This window comes from Nipponia nippon, unplaced genomic scaffold (assembly GCF_047370975.1).
Source record: "Nipponia nippon isolate SJK-2023a ecotype South Korea unplaced genomic scaffold, ASM4737097v1 scaffold_16, whole genome shotgun sequence".
Classification (NCBI taxonomy): Eukaryota; Metazoa; Chordata; class Aves; order Pelecaniformes; family Threskiornithidae; genus Nipponia; species Nipponia nippon.
Genome location: NW_028262332.1, coordinates 8,244,424 through 8,261,628, shown reverse-complemented (window position 1 = coordinate 8,261,628; position 17,205 = coordinate 8,244,424). Strand labels below are relative to the sequence as shown.

Genomic DNA, 17,205 nt, shown 5'->3' with positions numbered 1-17,205 from the left:
CCTGTCCCCCTGCTGAACCTTTAGCTAATTGAAAGCAAATCAGATGAGTACAAATTACTTTTTAAATGCTTCATTCTGGGTTTTTTTTGTAGTGAGTTTTGCCAGCAGCAAATTACATAGTTATAGGCCTTTTGAAGTATGTATTTTTCCCACTGACACCGTTACTATAATTAGAGCGATGTTGCTCTGTAGCAGCATCTAGTGCCAGAGCGAGAGGCCTGGCAGCACCTTCTCCGTTCCTGGCTGCGCTCCCCGCCCAGAGCTGCTGGTTCTGCTGACCCGCGGCCACGGAGGAGCGGGATGGTCAGATGTGATGGGCTGTGTCTTGTCGCAGCCACCCTGGTGGGGTTGGTCCTCAGTGGCTCCTGGGGCAGGGGCTGTTAGATGCGGTGGCACTCCCGTGGGTGCCGGCTGTGGGTGCTGGTCCCCAGGAGTGCGGTGGCCGGCTCTGCACCCCCGAGCCAGGAGCGCTGCACCGGCTGGGTGCACTCGGCCATGGAGAGTGACGCAGCCTTCTCTCAGCTGCTGCTTCTCCTGGCATCACTCTGCAACGGCACATGTCATCAGCCTCATAAATATAAAATATGGGTACTGGAGCCGTTCACGGGCAGCCTGCAGTTTCCAGGGCAACTCCACTCACTCAGCCTCCGCTGCCTCACCAGCTCACGCTCCAGCACACCGACTGGGCACCGAAATCTCCAGCAGCTTTTTCCCCGGGTCCCTCCGTGCCCCCATTTTGGGTGTTGGGTCGAGCAGAGACGAGGCCGCCGGGGGTGGATGTTTATGTGCTGGCGGCACAGTCCCGATGCGGCGGGGTGCCGGGCTCGCCTCGTTAGAGGCGTCGTGCTGGGGAGAGCTTGGCAGCAGCGCGCGCAGGGGGATCTCGCCCAGCGCATGACCCCGTGCTCTGGCCTGAAGCTCTTCTCCTATTTATAGCTTGCACAGCAGCGCGGTGCCAAAACCCTCCAAAGCGCCCGCGCTCCGTGGCGAGGCCTGCAAGGTGCTTTCCCACGGGTCCCGCTCCCCGCCCGGCACCCACCTCCTCGGGGGGTCACCCGCAGAGAGGTCTGGGGTGCGCAGGGCGCCAAGGCAGCGGGTGCATCTGGAGAGGCGCCCGGGGGTACCCGGGGGCCGGCGTCCGTCCGGGCGCCCGGGGCGCAGCTGCCCCCGCCGCAGGTGCGCACCCACCGGCCCGGGCCGCGGCCGGGGGCGGAGCCGGCCCCGGGCCCCGGCCCCCGGCCCCCGCCCTCCCGTTGCCGTCGCTCCCGCCCCCGCCCGGTGCCGCCCCGCGCTCCGCTCTCCCGGCCGCCCTCCGCGCTGGCGGCGGCGGCTCCCCGGGAGCGGCGGCTCCCCGGGGGCGGCGCGGCCCCGGCCGCCGGGCAGGAGCGCGGAGGGGCGGTGAGCCCGGCCCCGCGGAGCCCCGGAGCGGCGGCCGGCGGAGGCTATGCGCGGGGCACGATGATGACCGACACTCAGGTGAGCTGTGCCTTTCGCCCGCCGGCTTTGTCCCCCCGGGGCGCTTGCCGGGTGCCCCCCAGCCCCGGTGCGCAGCTGCGGGGGTTGGCCGGGCTCGGTCCCCTTCGGCACCGCGGCCGGAGGGGGCTCACGGCGGCCCACGCGTGTCGGCGGCGGGTGACTCACGCGTGTGCGGTGCCGGGTAGCGGGTGGGCTCCGTCGGAGCTTTCCTGGGGGTCTGCACTGCAGGTGCCTGTCCGCTGGTGTAGGGGACACTGTACGTGCCAGCAGTCCGGACCCCTGCTGTGCAGCCCGAGCTTTGGCAGAGGAGAAGCAGCAGCCGTTGCAGGGGGGGAATCGGTTTGTTTTTTTTTTTTTCTTTCTAGCTGCGTAATGGGTAAGTGCGGGCGGTAGAAGTGGGGATGAAGGATTGGGAATGGAAGTTTGGGACAGGGTCTAGCTGCCAGCGCGATGCTGCAGCCGTCACTGAGCTGCGTGGCTGCTGGCGGGCTGCGAAGCTGGCTGCGTGCTGTGCCAGCAAGCCAGGGCTGCAGCTCTCCGGGCAGCGCTTAGGCCAGGTGGCACCAGGGGGTCCCTGTCTCTGCCTGTGTGCTAATGAGGCTAAATGAGGCTAAACTGAGCTGCGGTGGACAAAAGCTCTATGCTCACAAACCCACTGGTGCTTTTGGGGCAGGGGAGGATGAAGCAAAGGGATGAAATTTGGGGGTCTCATCAGAACGTGGTGCTCTGTTTGGTCCTGATGCTCCTCTGACTTTATACTTTCTGTTCCCCTCTGACCCAACCCTGGGAAGGGAAGGGAAGGGAAGAGGGGTCTGTGCTGCTGCCCTTGTGGGGGTGGTGGGAAGGTAAGTGAGCAGCGATGGCTCCTGGGAGCCCAAGGGCTGATGTTGTGATGGAAAAGTGGGCTGGGATCCATTTTTGGACTGGAAAACGTGGATTCCAGAGCCGCCTCCTGCACCCAGTGGGCCATTTGGTCTGGGCCTCACTTGCCTTGATCCAGCCTATAAACAAAAGCTAAGCTAGCTCTGTTGGGGGTAAACATGTGAGGCAGGAGCTAGTGCCAGCGTGCACGCACGCAGCGTTGTGGTACATCTCTTTGGAAAAGGGGAATGGCAACCAAAATACCGGGCTTTGGATCCTGACCCTGCCAAGGGTCAAGAACAAGAGCACTCTGTCACCATGGCTGTGGGCTGGGGAGAATAATCCTACTGGGAGATCCAGGAATTTAGAGGTATAAAGCTGTCTAGAAAAAGATGTCCAGAGCTCCGTCTCCCTTCCATATTGGGGAATGCATGTTGCATTCCTATGGAGTGCTTTGTATTAAGGTCTCAACTTTAGCCTTCCTGTCACTTTTTATACTTGCCCCCATTTTATAGATGGGTAAACTGAGGCATGTAGCGGTATTTCTTACAAGGCTAGGATCCTGGGTGGTGGGTGGTATGGTGGAGAGCACAGGCTAGAAGTCCTGATTCTTCCTGCATGTGCTGCTTGAAGAGGACGAGCCACTTTGCTGTTTAAGGGGTGTAATTCATTGAAGTCTCGTCATTTATGACTACCAGTTAGGAGGAATTTCCAGCTGCACCCACAGCCGCACCCTGCCAGTTCTTATGGCTGTACAGCTACATTTTTCATGCCTCATAAATGTTTCTCTCCCTGGTTGCTAAGGGAAAGATCCACACAAACAACTGGGAAAACCGAGTGCTGCAAAGTAAATAAGCTGAGCAAACAAGGAGATTTTTTTCCATCTCTGATCTAATTGCTGCAGGTGTGTTGTTCAGGGTGTCATGACATGCGAACGCAAAGGTTCGTGTGCAAGGGTAAACTTCAGCCTTTAAAACTGAAACCTGAATGTGAGCTGTGTCAGAAGGTGGCTTCCATCCTGAACCAAGCTCCTGGAGCTGCAGACTCGTCCCCTCTCTCCCTTAATGGCCGTTTGGCCTGGAGAAGGGAGCAGATGGTGGCCAAGCGGTCTGGGGCCTGGCTGAGGGCAGGACGCAGAGAGCCTGAGTGCAGGCGAGCGAGGCTGGAGCTGAATTCATTTCTGTGTCTCTCTCGGTCATCTGCTCCGAGGCAGAGAAGGGAGCTTCGTCTGAAGCGACGCCAATGGGTAGGAGTTAACTCTTGGTGGTGCTCCGTTGGGGGTAGGAGGGCGAGCTGGCAACAGGCAACAGCAAGCCAGAGTCCAGCCAGCAGCAGGGTCTGGAAGGACGCTGGTGGAGAGACGCAAAGTCCCTCCTCAGTGTGGTTCAGCTGCTCCATCTGGAGCTCCCGCTCATGCGTGTGTGGATGTGCCCGCAGAAAGGGCCGATCAGATGTGAACAGAGGATGCAGCGATTGCTGCAGGCTTCCAGAATAAACCTCTGGTCTGGGATACTGTGAGGATTGACTTGACATCCTGTAGCTCAGTGCAGTTTATCTTCTTCAGGGTCAGTTTGCTTTGAGATGGCTCTTTATGTGGGGAGAGGAGGGGCTTTTCAGGACTCTGTTCATTCTGGGCGTCTTTGGGATTGTGTTTTTCAGTGCCTCGCAGTGTTTTCACTGTGCCGTCCCTTACGTGGGGCCTGGCTACCGGACCTTGAGAAGCAGCGGTAATCTTAAAAGCAATCTGCACTATCCATCAACGCTGGTTTTGCTTCTGATACCTTTCCCATTGCTATAGCAACACATGCCTCACGGAGGATGCCAGCATGCTTTCCAGGCGGTGCATGCAGAGAAACTGCTTCACCTGCCACCAAATGGCGATCACTTGTGGAGCAGGGGTGGCTAATTGGCAACTAGCCACAGCTGCTGGGGCTGGAGGTGCAGAGGAACTGCTCTGAGCTCCCTCAGGCCGCCCCTGCTCTCCCAGGTGTCTCCACTACCTGGAGTTTCCCTGGGATATCAGGGTGACAAAGTACACGTGGGAGTGCATGGTATCTAGTGCCAGAATCAGGGATTTGTCTCCAAAGGAGAAGCTCGGGATGGTGTCAGCTATCTCGCCAAGGCTCGGTTGGTGTTAGGGGCTGTTTGCCTTTTCCCCCCTCCCCTTGCCTGTAGAGAGGCTGGAAGATGCGCTTCACCTGCAGGGTGCAGATGGAGGAAAGGGGTTGTTCGCCTGCTTTTGCCAAATGAGCTTGCTTCTTCCTCCATCTCCTTCACGCGTTGCGGTCGCTAAAGCGGGCTCTGGGACACTCTCTTGTTCTGCTCCACCTCCCCATCCTGCTGCCCTTTGCTCTCCCGTGCAAACCAGAGCCTGTACCCCACCGTACAGCTGCGGGTGGCCATCAGGACTGCTGTAAGGTTGCCTTCCCGCTGCAGTGATGCTTGCTGCTGCCTCTGGGCCTGGCTTCGTGCTGGTTGGGGATGCTTTTTGCCTGCTGTTGTGACCAGCGCGACCTGCGTAAGCCTGTGCGAATTGTGTGGACAGGCCGCGGGCTGTCCGGCTGCTCGGGGCCAAGCGGTGCTGTGCAGCAGATGGCACTATTGTTTTCCTTATGAGTTATTGGCTTGGTGTTTTTGTCTTCTTCAGTGCTGAGAAGGGTCAGTGGTGATGGGAGCCGGGGCATGGCAGGCGCCTGGCTCTCTTGGAAAGCGGTACGCACGCCAAGCTGGGCTCCGCTGTGGGGAGCGGATCTGCTCAGCGAAGCTTGGCATTTGTGTCTTGCTCACCAAGGAGGAGCTGCCTTTGGCTTCTTGGTGATGAGTAATATGAGCCAGCTCCATCCTTGGAGACCCGAGGTCCAATCCCAAAGCCACCGCGAGCCTGCTGTGAGGCCGTGTCAATCACTGTATCCCTCCTATAAAAAGAAAGCCCTGATCCACAGCTCCCTTTTGTGCTGGTTCCCACTGTCACCAGTCAACCCATCCCCCAGCTTTCCCTCCCGCTCGGTAAAGAACAGGCGAACGCGTGACCTTTCCGTCAGTAGCGGCTGGGAGAGGTGCCTTTGCTGCTTTCCAGGCTGCCACATCTGTGCTGTTAGTGTTGGTGCAGTAGCATTTACATATGCGCATGGGGCAGCGTGGTTGAAGGTGCTCTGGTGCTGCCCCGGTGGCTGGAGCAGCACTGGGTGTTCATGGGTGGCCGTGGCAGCCGTGGGCAGGCAGCAGTTTGGGTGCTGAGCTGTCTCCCAAATACCCAGTTTGCTCTGCCTGGGGCCGGCCCCGGCTGCTGCGGGATCTGCTGGCAGCAGCGGAGCCTCCAGATGTTAGCAGGTTTCCCTGCTTGGGATTGCCCGAGTTCAGCCTGCGTGACCTGTGGGGAGGGTTCACCCATCTGTTTTCCTCGGGGATTTGCATTTTTGATGCCTTGATTTCTTGGGGCCCTTTTGGCTCACAAGTCACCCTGGGTGCGCCTGCGCGTTCGCCCTTGGCCCGCTGCCCCTTGCCGCCTAGCGCTCTTGGAGCGGCCTCTCTGCGGGCTCGCTCTGCGGGTATTTGCTTTCTCCACTGATTTTCCCCCTGCATTGCAAGTTTTGGCCTTGGGCCAAAGACAATGTTTGTAGACGTGAGCTGACGTCAAAGGCGGCTTGGTGGTGACGTGACGGGGGATCACAGAGTCCCCGCTCCCTCGAGGCCCGGGAACGCAGCGGCAGTTCATCCTCTGCAAAGATTTACAGCCCCCTGCTGCTCCTGGGTTCGCTGAGCTGTGCTCCGGCATGGCCCCGCGGGCTCCTGCCCTCCTGGGCTCGGGGCTGGTGAACCTCGCGTGCTCCCTGGGGTAGGTGTAGCTGCAATACAGTCCTTCACCACCCTGTCTGGAGAGAGATTTCAAAGACGGGGGCGGGGGGGGGGAAGGAAGGGTGCAGCAGTGCCCCGATGGGTCGCTCGCCTGCTGCAGCTCAGGGTGGAGAAGACCTCCCTTGGTCTGTCCTGCCTCTGTGTAGGATCTGGAGAAAATCAGAGGCTTTAGATGTGGTGCCAGAGCTCTGGGATGTCAAGGCATCCCAGATAAGGCTCCACGCTTCCCTGTAGGGCCTAGAAAAGAAAGGGAGGAGAGGAGAGAGAAAATGAGTGAGGTGTGGTGTAGGTGTTGACTGCTGGAGGCTGGCCAGCGCTGTGAGGAGGGATCGCTTGTGTGGCGGGAGAAGTGCTCCTGGCATGGTCAGAGGAGGGGACGTGCAGCTGGGGTGCAGGTTGCTGGCACAGCCCGGGGGCAATGCTCTGCCCGGGACTCACGATGCGGCCACGTGAACCTGCTCGCAGCCTCCCCGAAGGCACGTGCTGGCTGATGTTACCCTGAAAGCCGTGTCTGGCTTGCACCCTCACGGGTTTCTCAGGACATCCGCTGTTCCTTTTTAACTTTCCTCCTCCATGCGGTCCCAATCGGTTTCCCGCTCCCTTGCTATAAACGCCCTGCCTGGCCTGACGGCAGGAAGCGAACACTCCAAAGGCCGTGTTCAGCGCCGAAGGAGCCCGCCTGGCTCTGTGCAGGCTGTTGGCACGGGATGGGGAGGTCGGGGTCATTTCACAGGGCAGCCCGTAGGCCCCTTTGAAATCTTTGGCAGCCACCCTTCCCTGCTTTTCTGGCCCCGCTGCCTCCGTCTCACAGCGGATTTCCTACCGTGTGTTTCCTGCCCATCCCGCTCGGTGCCAGGTCCCATGCGGTCACGGCTCTTCGCCTCCCTGGGGAGGAGACGCCACCGGTGTGAAAAACAGTGACGGGCGGCCGGGGTGGCATGGCAAGGGCCAGGGCAGGCGGAAACACCCTGGTCAGGGTGGCTGCTGCTGCGTGCCCTGCTCTGAATTACGGGGAACAGGGATACGGCCAGCCCTTGCTGCCTTCTAGCCCCTCCAAGGAGGCTGGGCAGCCCCGGGGGAGGGCCAGCGGTCAGGTCTGCTGGGGGGTGGTGGAGGAGTCTTCCCACGGCAGCGGTGGTCGAGGCGTGCAAAAGCATTGGCTGTACAGACCTGGAAAACCACTGCTGCCTGAGCTGTGGGGCGTCTGCGGGGCAGATCTGGTGGGTGCACACCGGGAGAGGGCAGCTGGTCCAGGGCAGGAGCAGCTGAGGGATGGGGCTGAGCTCTGCTTGTGCGGAGGCTGGAGGAGCGGGGGGGTTGTCCCTTCTCCGGGTGGCTTTTTCCCTGGGAGAAGTCCCACGTGAGCTGCCTCGTGCCCGACAGACCAAGGGGAGCACAAGTCTCCTCCTCATACAAACACTCAGGGCTCGCGGTTTAAGGGCCTTGTTTTGCTTGGCAGAGGTTGGAAGTCCCAGCGGGCTTCAAACCCTCCCGTTCAGCATTTCCATGGTGACAGGCAGGCGCTTCTGGTGGCTGTGCTGTCCTCGGTGGCACCAAAATAACGAGGCTGGTGCAAGCGCCGTGCCTCGGTGTGGTGGGTTTGCAAGCCGGAGCCTGTGGCCCCGCAGCCTTGTCCCAGTACGGGGGAATTGGACACGCTCCTTCCCTAGTGCTTGTGGAGGGCAGTTTATTTTGCCCCCAGTGGGATAAGCACTACAAGGAGGAAAGGTTTTGTTTCGGAGAGCTGTGCCCGACCTCGTGCTCCGTCGCTGCGCGTGGCGCTGATGGGGATGCCTGCAGCATGGTGTCTCCAGACAAAAAGCCCGTCCTGTGCCTCTGCATTCACAACCCGTCGTGGAAAATATTAGGCCTGGCAATTTGCAGTGCTGTGTGGGTAACTAATTAAAGGGAAGGGAAGGGGAGATGACTGATAAATGCATCCACAGTCTGGGGAAGGTGCATTTCCACTGGTGGAAAGGCAGTTATCTCCCTCCTGCTGCAGCGCAGACCCTCCTCCTCAGGCTAACCGCTGCAGATATCCCAGCCATGCCATTTGGAGGGGATCTGGACCCAAAGGGCTTTTAGTCCGATGAGGTATCAGCCAGGCATCTGCATCTGGATCAGCAGCGTTTCCTCGGAGCACGCCGGGGCGCAGAGCCTTCTTGCCCTCATACGGAAACGCAGCATGGGTCTGGGGTACCTGGGGCTGGGTGGGAAACTGGGATTTTGCGTCCTCTGCAAGCTTGATTCCCCCCCCACGCTGGCTGTTGTTGCAAACTAGCCAGGAGGGATGCAATCTTGAAATGTTCTGCAAACAGAAGTATTCTGAAATACATCCTCTCTCCTTAGGAAGTTGCAATGAAATTCACATACTTCCATGAAATGTTTATATATTTTCGTCAAAGCAGTGTATCTTTTGCTGGGAAACGTTTATAAGTGTTACCAGGATGTTGATAATTAGGAAGAGATTGAAATGCAGTTATATTTGTCAATATTTCAAGGGCCAAGTCCTGCAAGTTTGCACGCGTGGGCACCATTTTCCTGTGCAAGACCTCCTCGCTCCTTTGCACCCTGGCCTGCAGCCGAAGCACGTGTTTCTTGGTAGGATCCAACATGTCTTTGCAGGGGCCGCCACTGCACCCGCCGCTGCGGCTGTTGCAGCCCCGCTTTTGGGGAATTCACCCAGCACCTTTCGGAGCCGGGCGCTGCACCGGGTGGCTCTAACCACTTATACAACTCCCCTTTGCGCTGTTCCCAGTGCTGCTTGAAAGGGTGTTTAGTTAATAGGATTATAAAGCTTTCCTGTCGTTAGGCAACGGAAATCAATGGTGGGCCTCCAGGGCCGAGTTTCATCCGATTTACAGTGCAGTCACTAGATGGCTGTGCTGGGTGTGCGGTGAGAGACGGGTACGGTGCTGGAGGGAGGACAGATGGACCACCTCCCGTGCTGCGTGCCGCTCCAGTGGGGCCTCCTGCAAACGCACAGGATGCTCTCGGCCTCCCAGCACCGGCCGCGTGTTTCTCCGGCTGCGAGGGTCCTGGTCGGCGCGGTGTCTGGGACCACGCGGGCAGTCAGGATGTTGACACAGCCCCACGGCACCGCCTGCCTGTCCCAAAGCGCTGGCTGGTGTGCCCTAGCTCCCGTGCCCGCTGCTGGGCTGGTGCGGTGAACCCAGGCATTTTCCCTTTCTCCAGCTGAAAGCAGGGGCTTGGCTTAAAAGCTGAGAGCAGGCATTGCGCTGGAATGCCTGAGGCGGCTTCGCCCTGCTCTCTGCTCTAAGAAAGCGTCTGGGGACAGCAGGCTGGTGGGACGGCTCATTGATCTGTGCAGTGTAAAGTGAGCTCACAACTCGCCATCCCCAAAGCGCAGCGGGCTCCCGGCACCGAGGGGCTGCAGAGCTGGCCGGGGATGGGGCCGGGGCTGCAGCCCCCTCCGTGGCAGGCTGCGCGTCCGTGCTGCGTGGGGGCCAGGCCTGGGAAAGCTGAGGTCCAGCCGCAGCCCTCGGGGAGGTCAGGGAAGGGCCTCTCTGCTCTCTGGACTGTGTCCACCAAAGCTGACAGCCTCGGGGTTTGGCCAGTCCCACCCTGCCGTGTCCTTGCCCCCTTCACCCTCCTGCGAGGGGGGTCCAGGCTGAAATGCCTCTCCCTCTCTGATCCGGGGCCATGCCTCTTGGGAGAGGTCGGCAAAAGCCATTGGCTCCCCTTGCAGCCGAGGAAGCAATGTCAAACCCTTCACTGTCATAACAGGAGGGTGGGGAGCAGCTGAACGGGAGCCCTGAAAGAAACTTCCAGGAAAGTCAACCTGCTTCAGGAATCTGGCCATGTTTCCCAAGTGTTTCCCATCCCCCTGGCTAATGCAAGCTGGCAGAGAGGGGACTGCACATGGTGGAAACTTCTTTAAACCCCCTAGCCCACAAAGCAAGCATGAAGAGGCAGGATGGGGAGAGCCTTTGGCTTAGTGCGTAGGGCTGGAAACCTCTGAGCTGCCACAGCCATGTCTCATCTCTCTGAGCCTGCAGTTCGTTGTCTGCCAAGTGACACAGAGCAGTGATGTGGATCTGCAGATAACGTCTTGGCCATGTGTTATGTAGGCTAAAGTATGCATGAGGAGCTGAGACGGTTTTAGACTCCGTGGCACGGTTTTCTGCGGGCGAGAGCAGGCTCCAGGGGTGGGGGCACAGGAATCTCCTCCTTTGGTTTTGTTTAAGCTTCAGCTAAGTGCTGGAAAACATGCTGAAGGGAGCAACCCTGCCCCGGGCTGCAGGCTCGGCCAAATGGGTGAATTAGTAGATGCTCTGTCTCTGGCACGTGCTCCAGATAGCAACGTGTAGCATCACGTCTGCGTGCCCCGTTTGCGCGCAGGCCTGGATGCACGCAGACGTGTGCCCGGAGAGGTGCCCTGGCCTTGCTGCCAGCCTGGTCTCTCACTGCAGACGGCTGCTGCTCTGGCCTGGTTGGCAGGTGGAATAAACCCTTGCAGAGAAATTATAATTGGTAACGGCAGGGATTGTCGTGGCTTGCTGGTACCCTCAGCTCTCTATTTTCCCCTGCACCTTTCTCTTCTCCAGCAAAGACTTTGTTTGTGGCGAGCAGCGCCTGGTCACGCTGCCGGACCGACGAGGGAACGGCTGAGCTCTGCTGTGCCCTGCGCCGTGCCTGCCCGCGTCCCAGCGAGATGGCGGCTGCGCTGCCAGGGCATGGTCCGGAGCTGGCCCTAGAGGAGCCAGGGTGTGCTGACGTTTGGGAGCTTATTCTTGGCCCCGGTCTGTCTTAATGCTGGAGTGCTGTGGGCTCCCCTGACGGGAAGATGTTTTGAGAGATGATGGGGCTTTTCCTCACTTTCGGAGCTGGCAGGGAACTGCTGTGATGGGCACATGGGAGTTTGTAGCATCTTCCCACACTAGGACCTCTGCAGCGCCCAGCTCCCAAGCCTGCCGTCTATGCCCAGCCTGGGAAGTTGGGCACCCGTGCGTGAATACAGTCATCCCAGCAATATATGCACAAAATATGTGCAGGCCCTGTGCCAGGGATTTCCCGGCATTAGAGCTGCGCCCGAGTCTCTCCAGCAGCGCAGTGTGGGGCACGTGGGGTGGGGAGGCCAGGGAGATGTCACTAAAAGGGCTCAACCTAGTGGGAAACTGATATTAGTTTTGGGGTGAATGAGGAAAGGGGTGGCGGGGGCAGCTATGAACTGCAGGCAGTTATATGGTGGCTGTCCTCCTCCTCGCCCTCCCATCCTGTGACGGTACGGGGTGCTGGTGCCACTTGGGGCAGGAGGGAGTGGGGAGCTGCTCCGTGCCGTCTGCCCAGGGACGGGGTCCTTGCTCCGCCCGGTGCACGGGCAGTTGCGCGATGGCTGATGGCATCGTGGCCGGAGCGGCGAGTGCCCCTCTTTGAGCAGCTCTGCCCGCCCTGGGCCCCCCAGCCCTGGGCACCTGGGGGCTGCTGCATCACTGCCCCCAGCCTGGGCTCTCTCCCTGTCTCCGGGGGGAGTGCGGTTATGGAAACTCAATAAACTGTTGCCATGACAGCCTCAAGCTCCGCTCCCTCCCAGTGCCGTACCCACCATGACAGCTCAATATTACCAGCTCCCGTGGGACTGATTTCAACAGGATAAAGCGCTTTCAGCACGGGATGAGGCAGCTGGATCGCAAGCACGGTCCCTTTCCTAGGGAGGAGAGGTGGTCCTCGGTCTCCCTGCATCCTCTCGCAGCCCCATGAGCTGCACCTCTGGGCTCCGTTGCTGCAGTGACCGTCTCCATGGAGACCGGTCCAGCACAGCCGCATCATGGGACCACGGAGGGGGAGGCCATGGGGAAGCATCCCCATCCCCTCCCCACGGGGACACGATGGCTCCCAGGGTGCGCTTTCAGCCCCCAGGGAGCGTGAAAATTGAAATACCTCAAGTGGCAAATGTGTGGAGGAATCCCAAGAAAACCAATTAGTTTTCCCCCACCCCCCTTTAATGCTTGTTGGCTTTCACTTTGCGTTGGTAATTGCTGCTCTGCACCTCTTAAAAGGCCGTCTCGTACTTCGCACGGGCTTGATTGCGAATTAATTTTGCATACGTATCTATTCTGGGGAGCACGGGAATTTGTTCAGCTCAGGATGCTGAATACCAGATGGGCTTTCTGGAGGCACGAGATGTGGCACGGGCTGTGGCCACTATCAGGAGTAACTTTGAGGGATCAAGGGTGGCTTCTTCAAATAAATGCCTGAAAACAAGGATGCAGATACAAATCAATGGGATTTGTTCTCATAACTCATTTGGGGTAAGACAGATGGATTTCAAATGGGATATACAGAGGCACCCATGAGCTTAGATAGATTTTTGCTGAGAAATAGGTATCCTACCTGCTCGTGGTCTCCTGGAAGTCCCACTAGGCATCCACCTTCATGTCTGTGCCTGTATCTGCCTCTCTAAATCTACCCGTAGGCTTTTTGTAAATGCCACATTTCTTCAGAGGGATGCTATCAGGTTGGGATTTCTGTGTTTTTGAAAGCAGATTTCCTCTTTCTATTACTGATAAGTACGAAAGGGGAAGAGCTGGTGGGATTTTCCATTTGCCTTTCACTAGTCATGCTGCTTTGTTTCCTCTTTGCCTTTCTATCAGCCTCGTACAGTGAAAATAAACCAGTTTTGTGTCATTTCTCTCAAGTACAGCATTCTCATGCATGTGCAGCATGCAGTGATGTTTGGGCTTGCAGACAATACATGGAGTTGCAACTTCCTTTGAAAAACAAACTCGCCATTGTTATCTCTGTGGAATTTCTTTAGTTTTGTGGAAGTCTTTGATGCTTGACCACATCAAGCATTGGAGTCGGCCTTCCTTAGGTGGGGCTTTGTCCTCACGAGTCACTTGGAGTAAGGAACGACCAACGTGGTGAGAGAGGTTGGTTGCTGGTTCTTGAAGCATTCTGGATGTTTACACCATTGCAGCTATGCTGGGTACTAAGATCCTCCTATGCGGGAGTTTGTCACCAAAACCTGCGTCCACCTATGCAGAGATTCAGTTGTGGTCCATCACGGTGTGCTCAAAACGATGTGCTTGCCAGGTAGCAGAGGCTGTTCAGACCTTAAGGAATGGATGCACTTCCTAACGCAGGCGTCGGTCTCTCCCCGGGCAGCAGTGGAGCAGGATGCATCCAGTGTAGGGATCGCAATTTATTTACCCTGCAGTTGCTCTGTTCCTGCCAAGACTGTTACTGGAAAACAGTGTTTTTCCAGTAATCGTTGCTAAGCAGTGAGGTCTCACGATGGGCTTCATCTGCTCAGCTGGATCTGCAGGAAACAATAGAGCTCCAGTGCAAAATGAAATGGGGAAGAATCAGTGGCTGTGCTGGGGCTTCCCTGTCTGCTGAAGTGGTTGCTGGGGTAAGGTGATACCACGGGGAGATTTCTCCTCCACCCCTTGCAGGGCTTCCCCGCTCCTTGGGCTGGCACATGCTGCTGTTGGGCTCCAGCACTGAGTTAGTCTTGTGCTTGTGGGGATGGCTTTTCTGTTATCCATGCAGCGGTGCATTTAAGGTGCTCGGCTGCTGTTGCCAGAGGATCTGGGATCGTCGCACGGTTCCCACTCGTGCCAGACAGACTGGAGGAGGAGTAGGATGAGGCTGTCGTTCAAAAATCCGCGTGGGATTGTCCTGTCTGGGCTGGTTTGATGCCGGGGGAATCTTTGCCTTGTACTTCTGCTGAAAATCTCCCAATGGGAAATTGTTCAAACCCACTTTGCCACTTTCTGTTGAAGGACCGTTACGTTCCCCAGTGACTTATGCAGGTGTCTGGGGAGACTGGGGGGTGGGCACTCGCGAGCTGGCCCCTGGTGACGGGGGGAAGATGCTGTCTCTGGGACTGTGCAGATGCCCGTGACATGTGGCTGGCTACCTTTGGCCGAAGCCTTCCGTGCACAGCAGCTCTCATGTCCCGTCGGCCCCTGTCCACTGTGTTGCTGTTGGTTTGAGGCGGTTCTCCAGAGTGGCTCTTCTGTGGTCCAACCTCTGCTGCTGTGCTTGGCATCTCTGCTGGGATTCTGCGCTTGTAGTTTTGCTTTGCTTCGCAGTCTGCCTGTGTGGTTTGTGACTTTTCTGGAGGGTTATCCCTTTGGCATCCTTACGGCTGCCTGGTGGCAGGTCGCTGGGCTCTGAGGACCAGCAGAGCAGACTGAACCCCTGCCAGAAGCATGTGCTCTGGGGTAGCAACGCTGTTGTCTCTCCTTTGCTGCTGCCGTGATGTCTGGAGGAGACCCAGAGAGCCAGGCACCAGCAGATGATGGGACTCCTACACCTCCACGCCACCTTTGCAGAGACTCTCGTTCCCATGGGAAAGATTAGCTGCCGAGCGGGATAATAAGTGGGTTCCTGGGGATGGTAACCCTTGGAGACTTTGGCACTTGAGTGTGAAATCTGCGTCCTCAGGATGTCGGTGCAGTCAATTAGGCCCATTGGAAGGTGCAATCTCAGCTGGCCAAGCCCAGCTTGTTACTGGAAAGTTGTTATTGGAAAGCGGTGCTCTGCCGACCTGTTGTTGCGGGGCGGTGAGTAACCTGAGCTGGGGCTGGAGCACGGGTTTGAATCACCTTTCCTGGAACCAGAGCTGTAGGTACTGCCCATGCTGGGGGCACGTTTTGTTGCTGGTGACAGCAGTGTGAAACATGGGACTGTCCTTCATGGGAGTGTGCGTTGCATTGAGTCACCAAGACATCGTGTACGTAGAGGGACAGTGACCGGCCATGCCAGGGTGTTTCCTGGGCTGTGGCACTACATCTCTGCCATGGAAAGAGCCAGTCGGTTGCCAAAATGTTGTCAGCCAGAAGCTGGGAGATGGCCCTGGAAATACTGCATTATCTATGTGCTGTAGCTGTGATCTCCTGTCTCTCCTCCCCTCTGCCTCCTGTCCTGCTGCTCATCTCGGCCATATGGTGGTTGAAACTTTGCTAATTTCCAGTTAAAACTTATTTATGGTGGGTTTAACCCTATCTGGTCTTGTTCCAGGCTTGTCCGTTAGCTCCCATTCCTGCAGCGTGTAAGCACTGGTTTTCTCACCCTTGTTTCTCCCGGGAGCAACAGGCTGGATCCTGCTGCAGTCCCACGCTGCCCCAGCGTGTTGGGAAGGTGCCCAGCTCCAGCCGCGAGCGGCACGAAGGCTCCGTGTGTGTGTGTGAGACCCGTCTAAGCCCGGCGTCTTGGCCGGCTCTGGCTCCTGTGCGAATGACTCAGCCCAGCCGGGGAGGCCGGGAGGGAGCGGGGCCGGCGCTGGCTGGGCGCTGAGCGGGGCTCGCCAAGCCCAGCTTACCTAACGCCGCAGGAATGCCCGGCTCAGCAGGGCTCCTTGGAGCTGCTCTGAAACCCAGGAGTGCTGTGCACCGGGCCCGTGGCCTCGGGCAGCAGCTGGGTTTGGGAAAGCCGGGACACGGCTGCGCTGTCCCAGACCCTTGCCCTGCAAGCGGCAAGGGGCAGCCCCAAAGCAGGACCCACTGCTGCCTGCAGTCATGGGAAACCACCCAAAAATGCCTGCCTGGAGCAGGGTCTGTTCACCCTATTTATGTCATCCCCGCTGGGCCCAGCGAGAAGGGCAGCTGTAAGGACATAAACGCCTGTTTGTTTGAGGGCAATGGGGACTTTTTATTGACTTGGCCCCTCTGTTGGGTACTTAGCTGGCCCCAGCGACTCCCCTCACTGGGTGCGGGTCGATGAACCCACCAGACTGCTTCTCTACTGCTGCCCTCTCTAGAGAGAGACACCCTGGGTGTTTCCCCCAGTTGTTAAGCCTGATCTCTGCAGCTGATGAGGGTGAGAAGACGGCCCACGGACTTGGCCCCAGGTTTACTCTTGTTTGTGAGAGCAATAATGTCTGCACAATACGTGTGTGCAAGCGATGCACATGTTGCTCCATGTCGACTCTCTCATCCTACTGCTACTGTTGGTGCAAATTCTGCAGGAAAATGCTCTTTGCAGCAAAACCACCCCATTTTGTGCCATGTTCCCTTTAGCATAACTCCGTTTTGGAGTCGCAGGCTCTCTCTGGGGGAAAAGGCAGCTGGTGCCATGCTCACCTGGGCAAAACTTTCCACACAGAATTGACCTGCAAGCAAAATGATCACCAATATTCACTGTCTTTTAGGGCCACGTGGCATTTTCAGTGCCATAAGGTTCCCAAGCACGCTCTGGATGTGAATTATTTAAGCCTCACTGTGGTCCTTGGAGTACAGGAAAGCATTGAGCTGAAACTGCCTCCGACAATGGAAAGCAGGGATGGAAGAAGGGAAGGGAAGGAAAGAAAAGGGGAGGCTCCGGCTCAGATCATTCGTGCTTTCTGTCTCACACCCTCTCATCCTTCCAGTTCTGCTTATTTGCCTGCCACAACAGCCAGAGGGAAATGCTGTAGCTGCTGCAGACGCAGTTTGATCATAATCAGAAAGCAACAGCAGGCAGGACCTGTTGTGTCTCTGAGACAATGCACGGGGTTTGCGAGTGCCATGCATGTAGATGAGGCTGAAAACCTCACGCCGGTGCAAAAGAGCAGCCAGAGCCAGCACCGAGCTTGCCCTGAAAGAAAGGAGAGGCTGGGGGAAGGCAGCGTGCCGTGGTACGCTTGCAAAGGGCTGCTTCACCGACCTCAGGAACATCGCCGGCTACGCACACACACACACAGGCGCGCTTGCTCACACGCGCACGCACAGCCTCTTGGTGCAGCTCCTCTTTGATTTGCAAGGAAGGAAATGAGACCTCTTAGAGCAGCAGAAGCAGCAGCTGTTGGCAAGATGTGCTGACAAAATCGAGCAGGGAGAGATCTCCAATCTGTTCCGCTGCCTGGGCTGGACCCGCTCCTGGAAGAGGAGCGGCAGAGGAGAGAGAGAAGAATGAGCAGCCCCTCCATCCCTGGGAAGATGGAGGCAAAACCTTTGTTCAACGTGCAGAAGGCTCTGGTGCAGCCTGTGCAGATGTGCATGTTGGATATCCCCCTGAGCGTGCAGGACGATGATGTAAGTAGAAGGCAAGCGAGCCGCCAGCCTG

The 17,205-nt window shown here is 57.8% G+C and overlaps 1 protein-coding gene across 2 annotated transcripts in view; it reads left to right on the top strand.

The window, feature by feature from the left end:
• Positions 1-1,342: 1,342 nt before the first annotated feature.
• Positions 1,343-17,205, top strand: part of RALGDS (ral guanine nucleotide dissociation stimulator) — a 62,525-nt gene continuing 46,662 nt past the window's right edge. The window contains exon 1 of one of the 2 annotated variants that reach the window (XM_087752676.1): positions 1,343-1,476. In XM_087752676.1, coding sequence (XP_087608802.1) covers positions 1,459-1,476 — 18 coding nt within the window. In that variant the 5' untranslated portion in view covers positions 1,343-1,458. Of the gene's footprint in view, positions 1,477-16,972; positions 17,175-17,205 lie in introns of those variants that run through there. The other variant, XM_087752674.1, reaches the window with a different exon arrangement.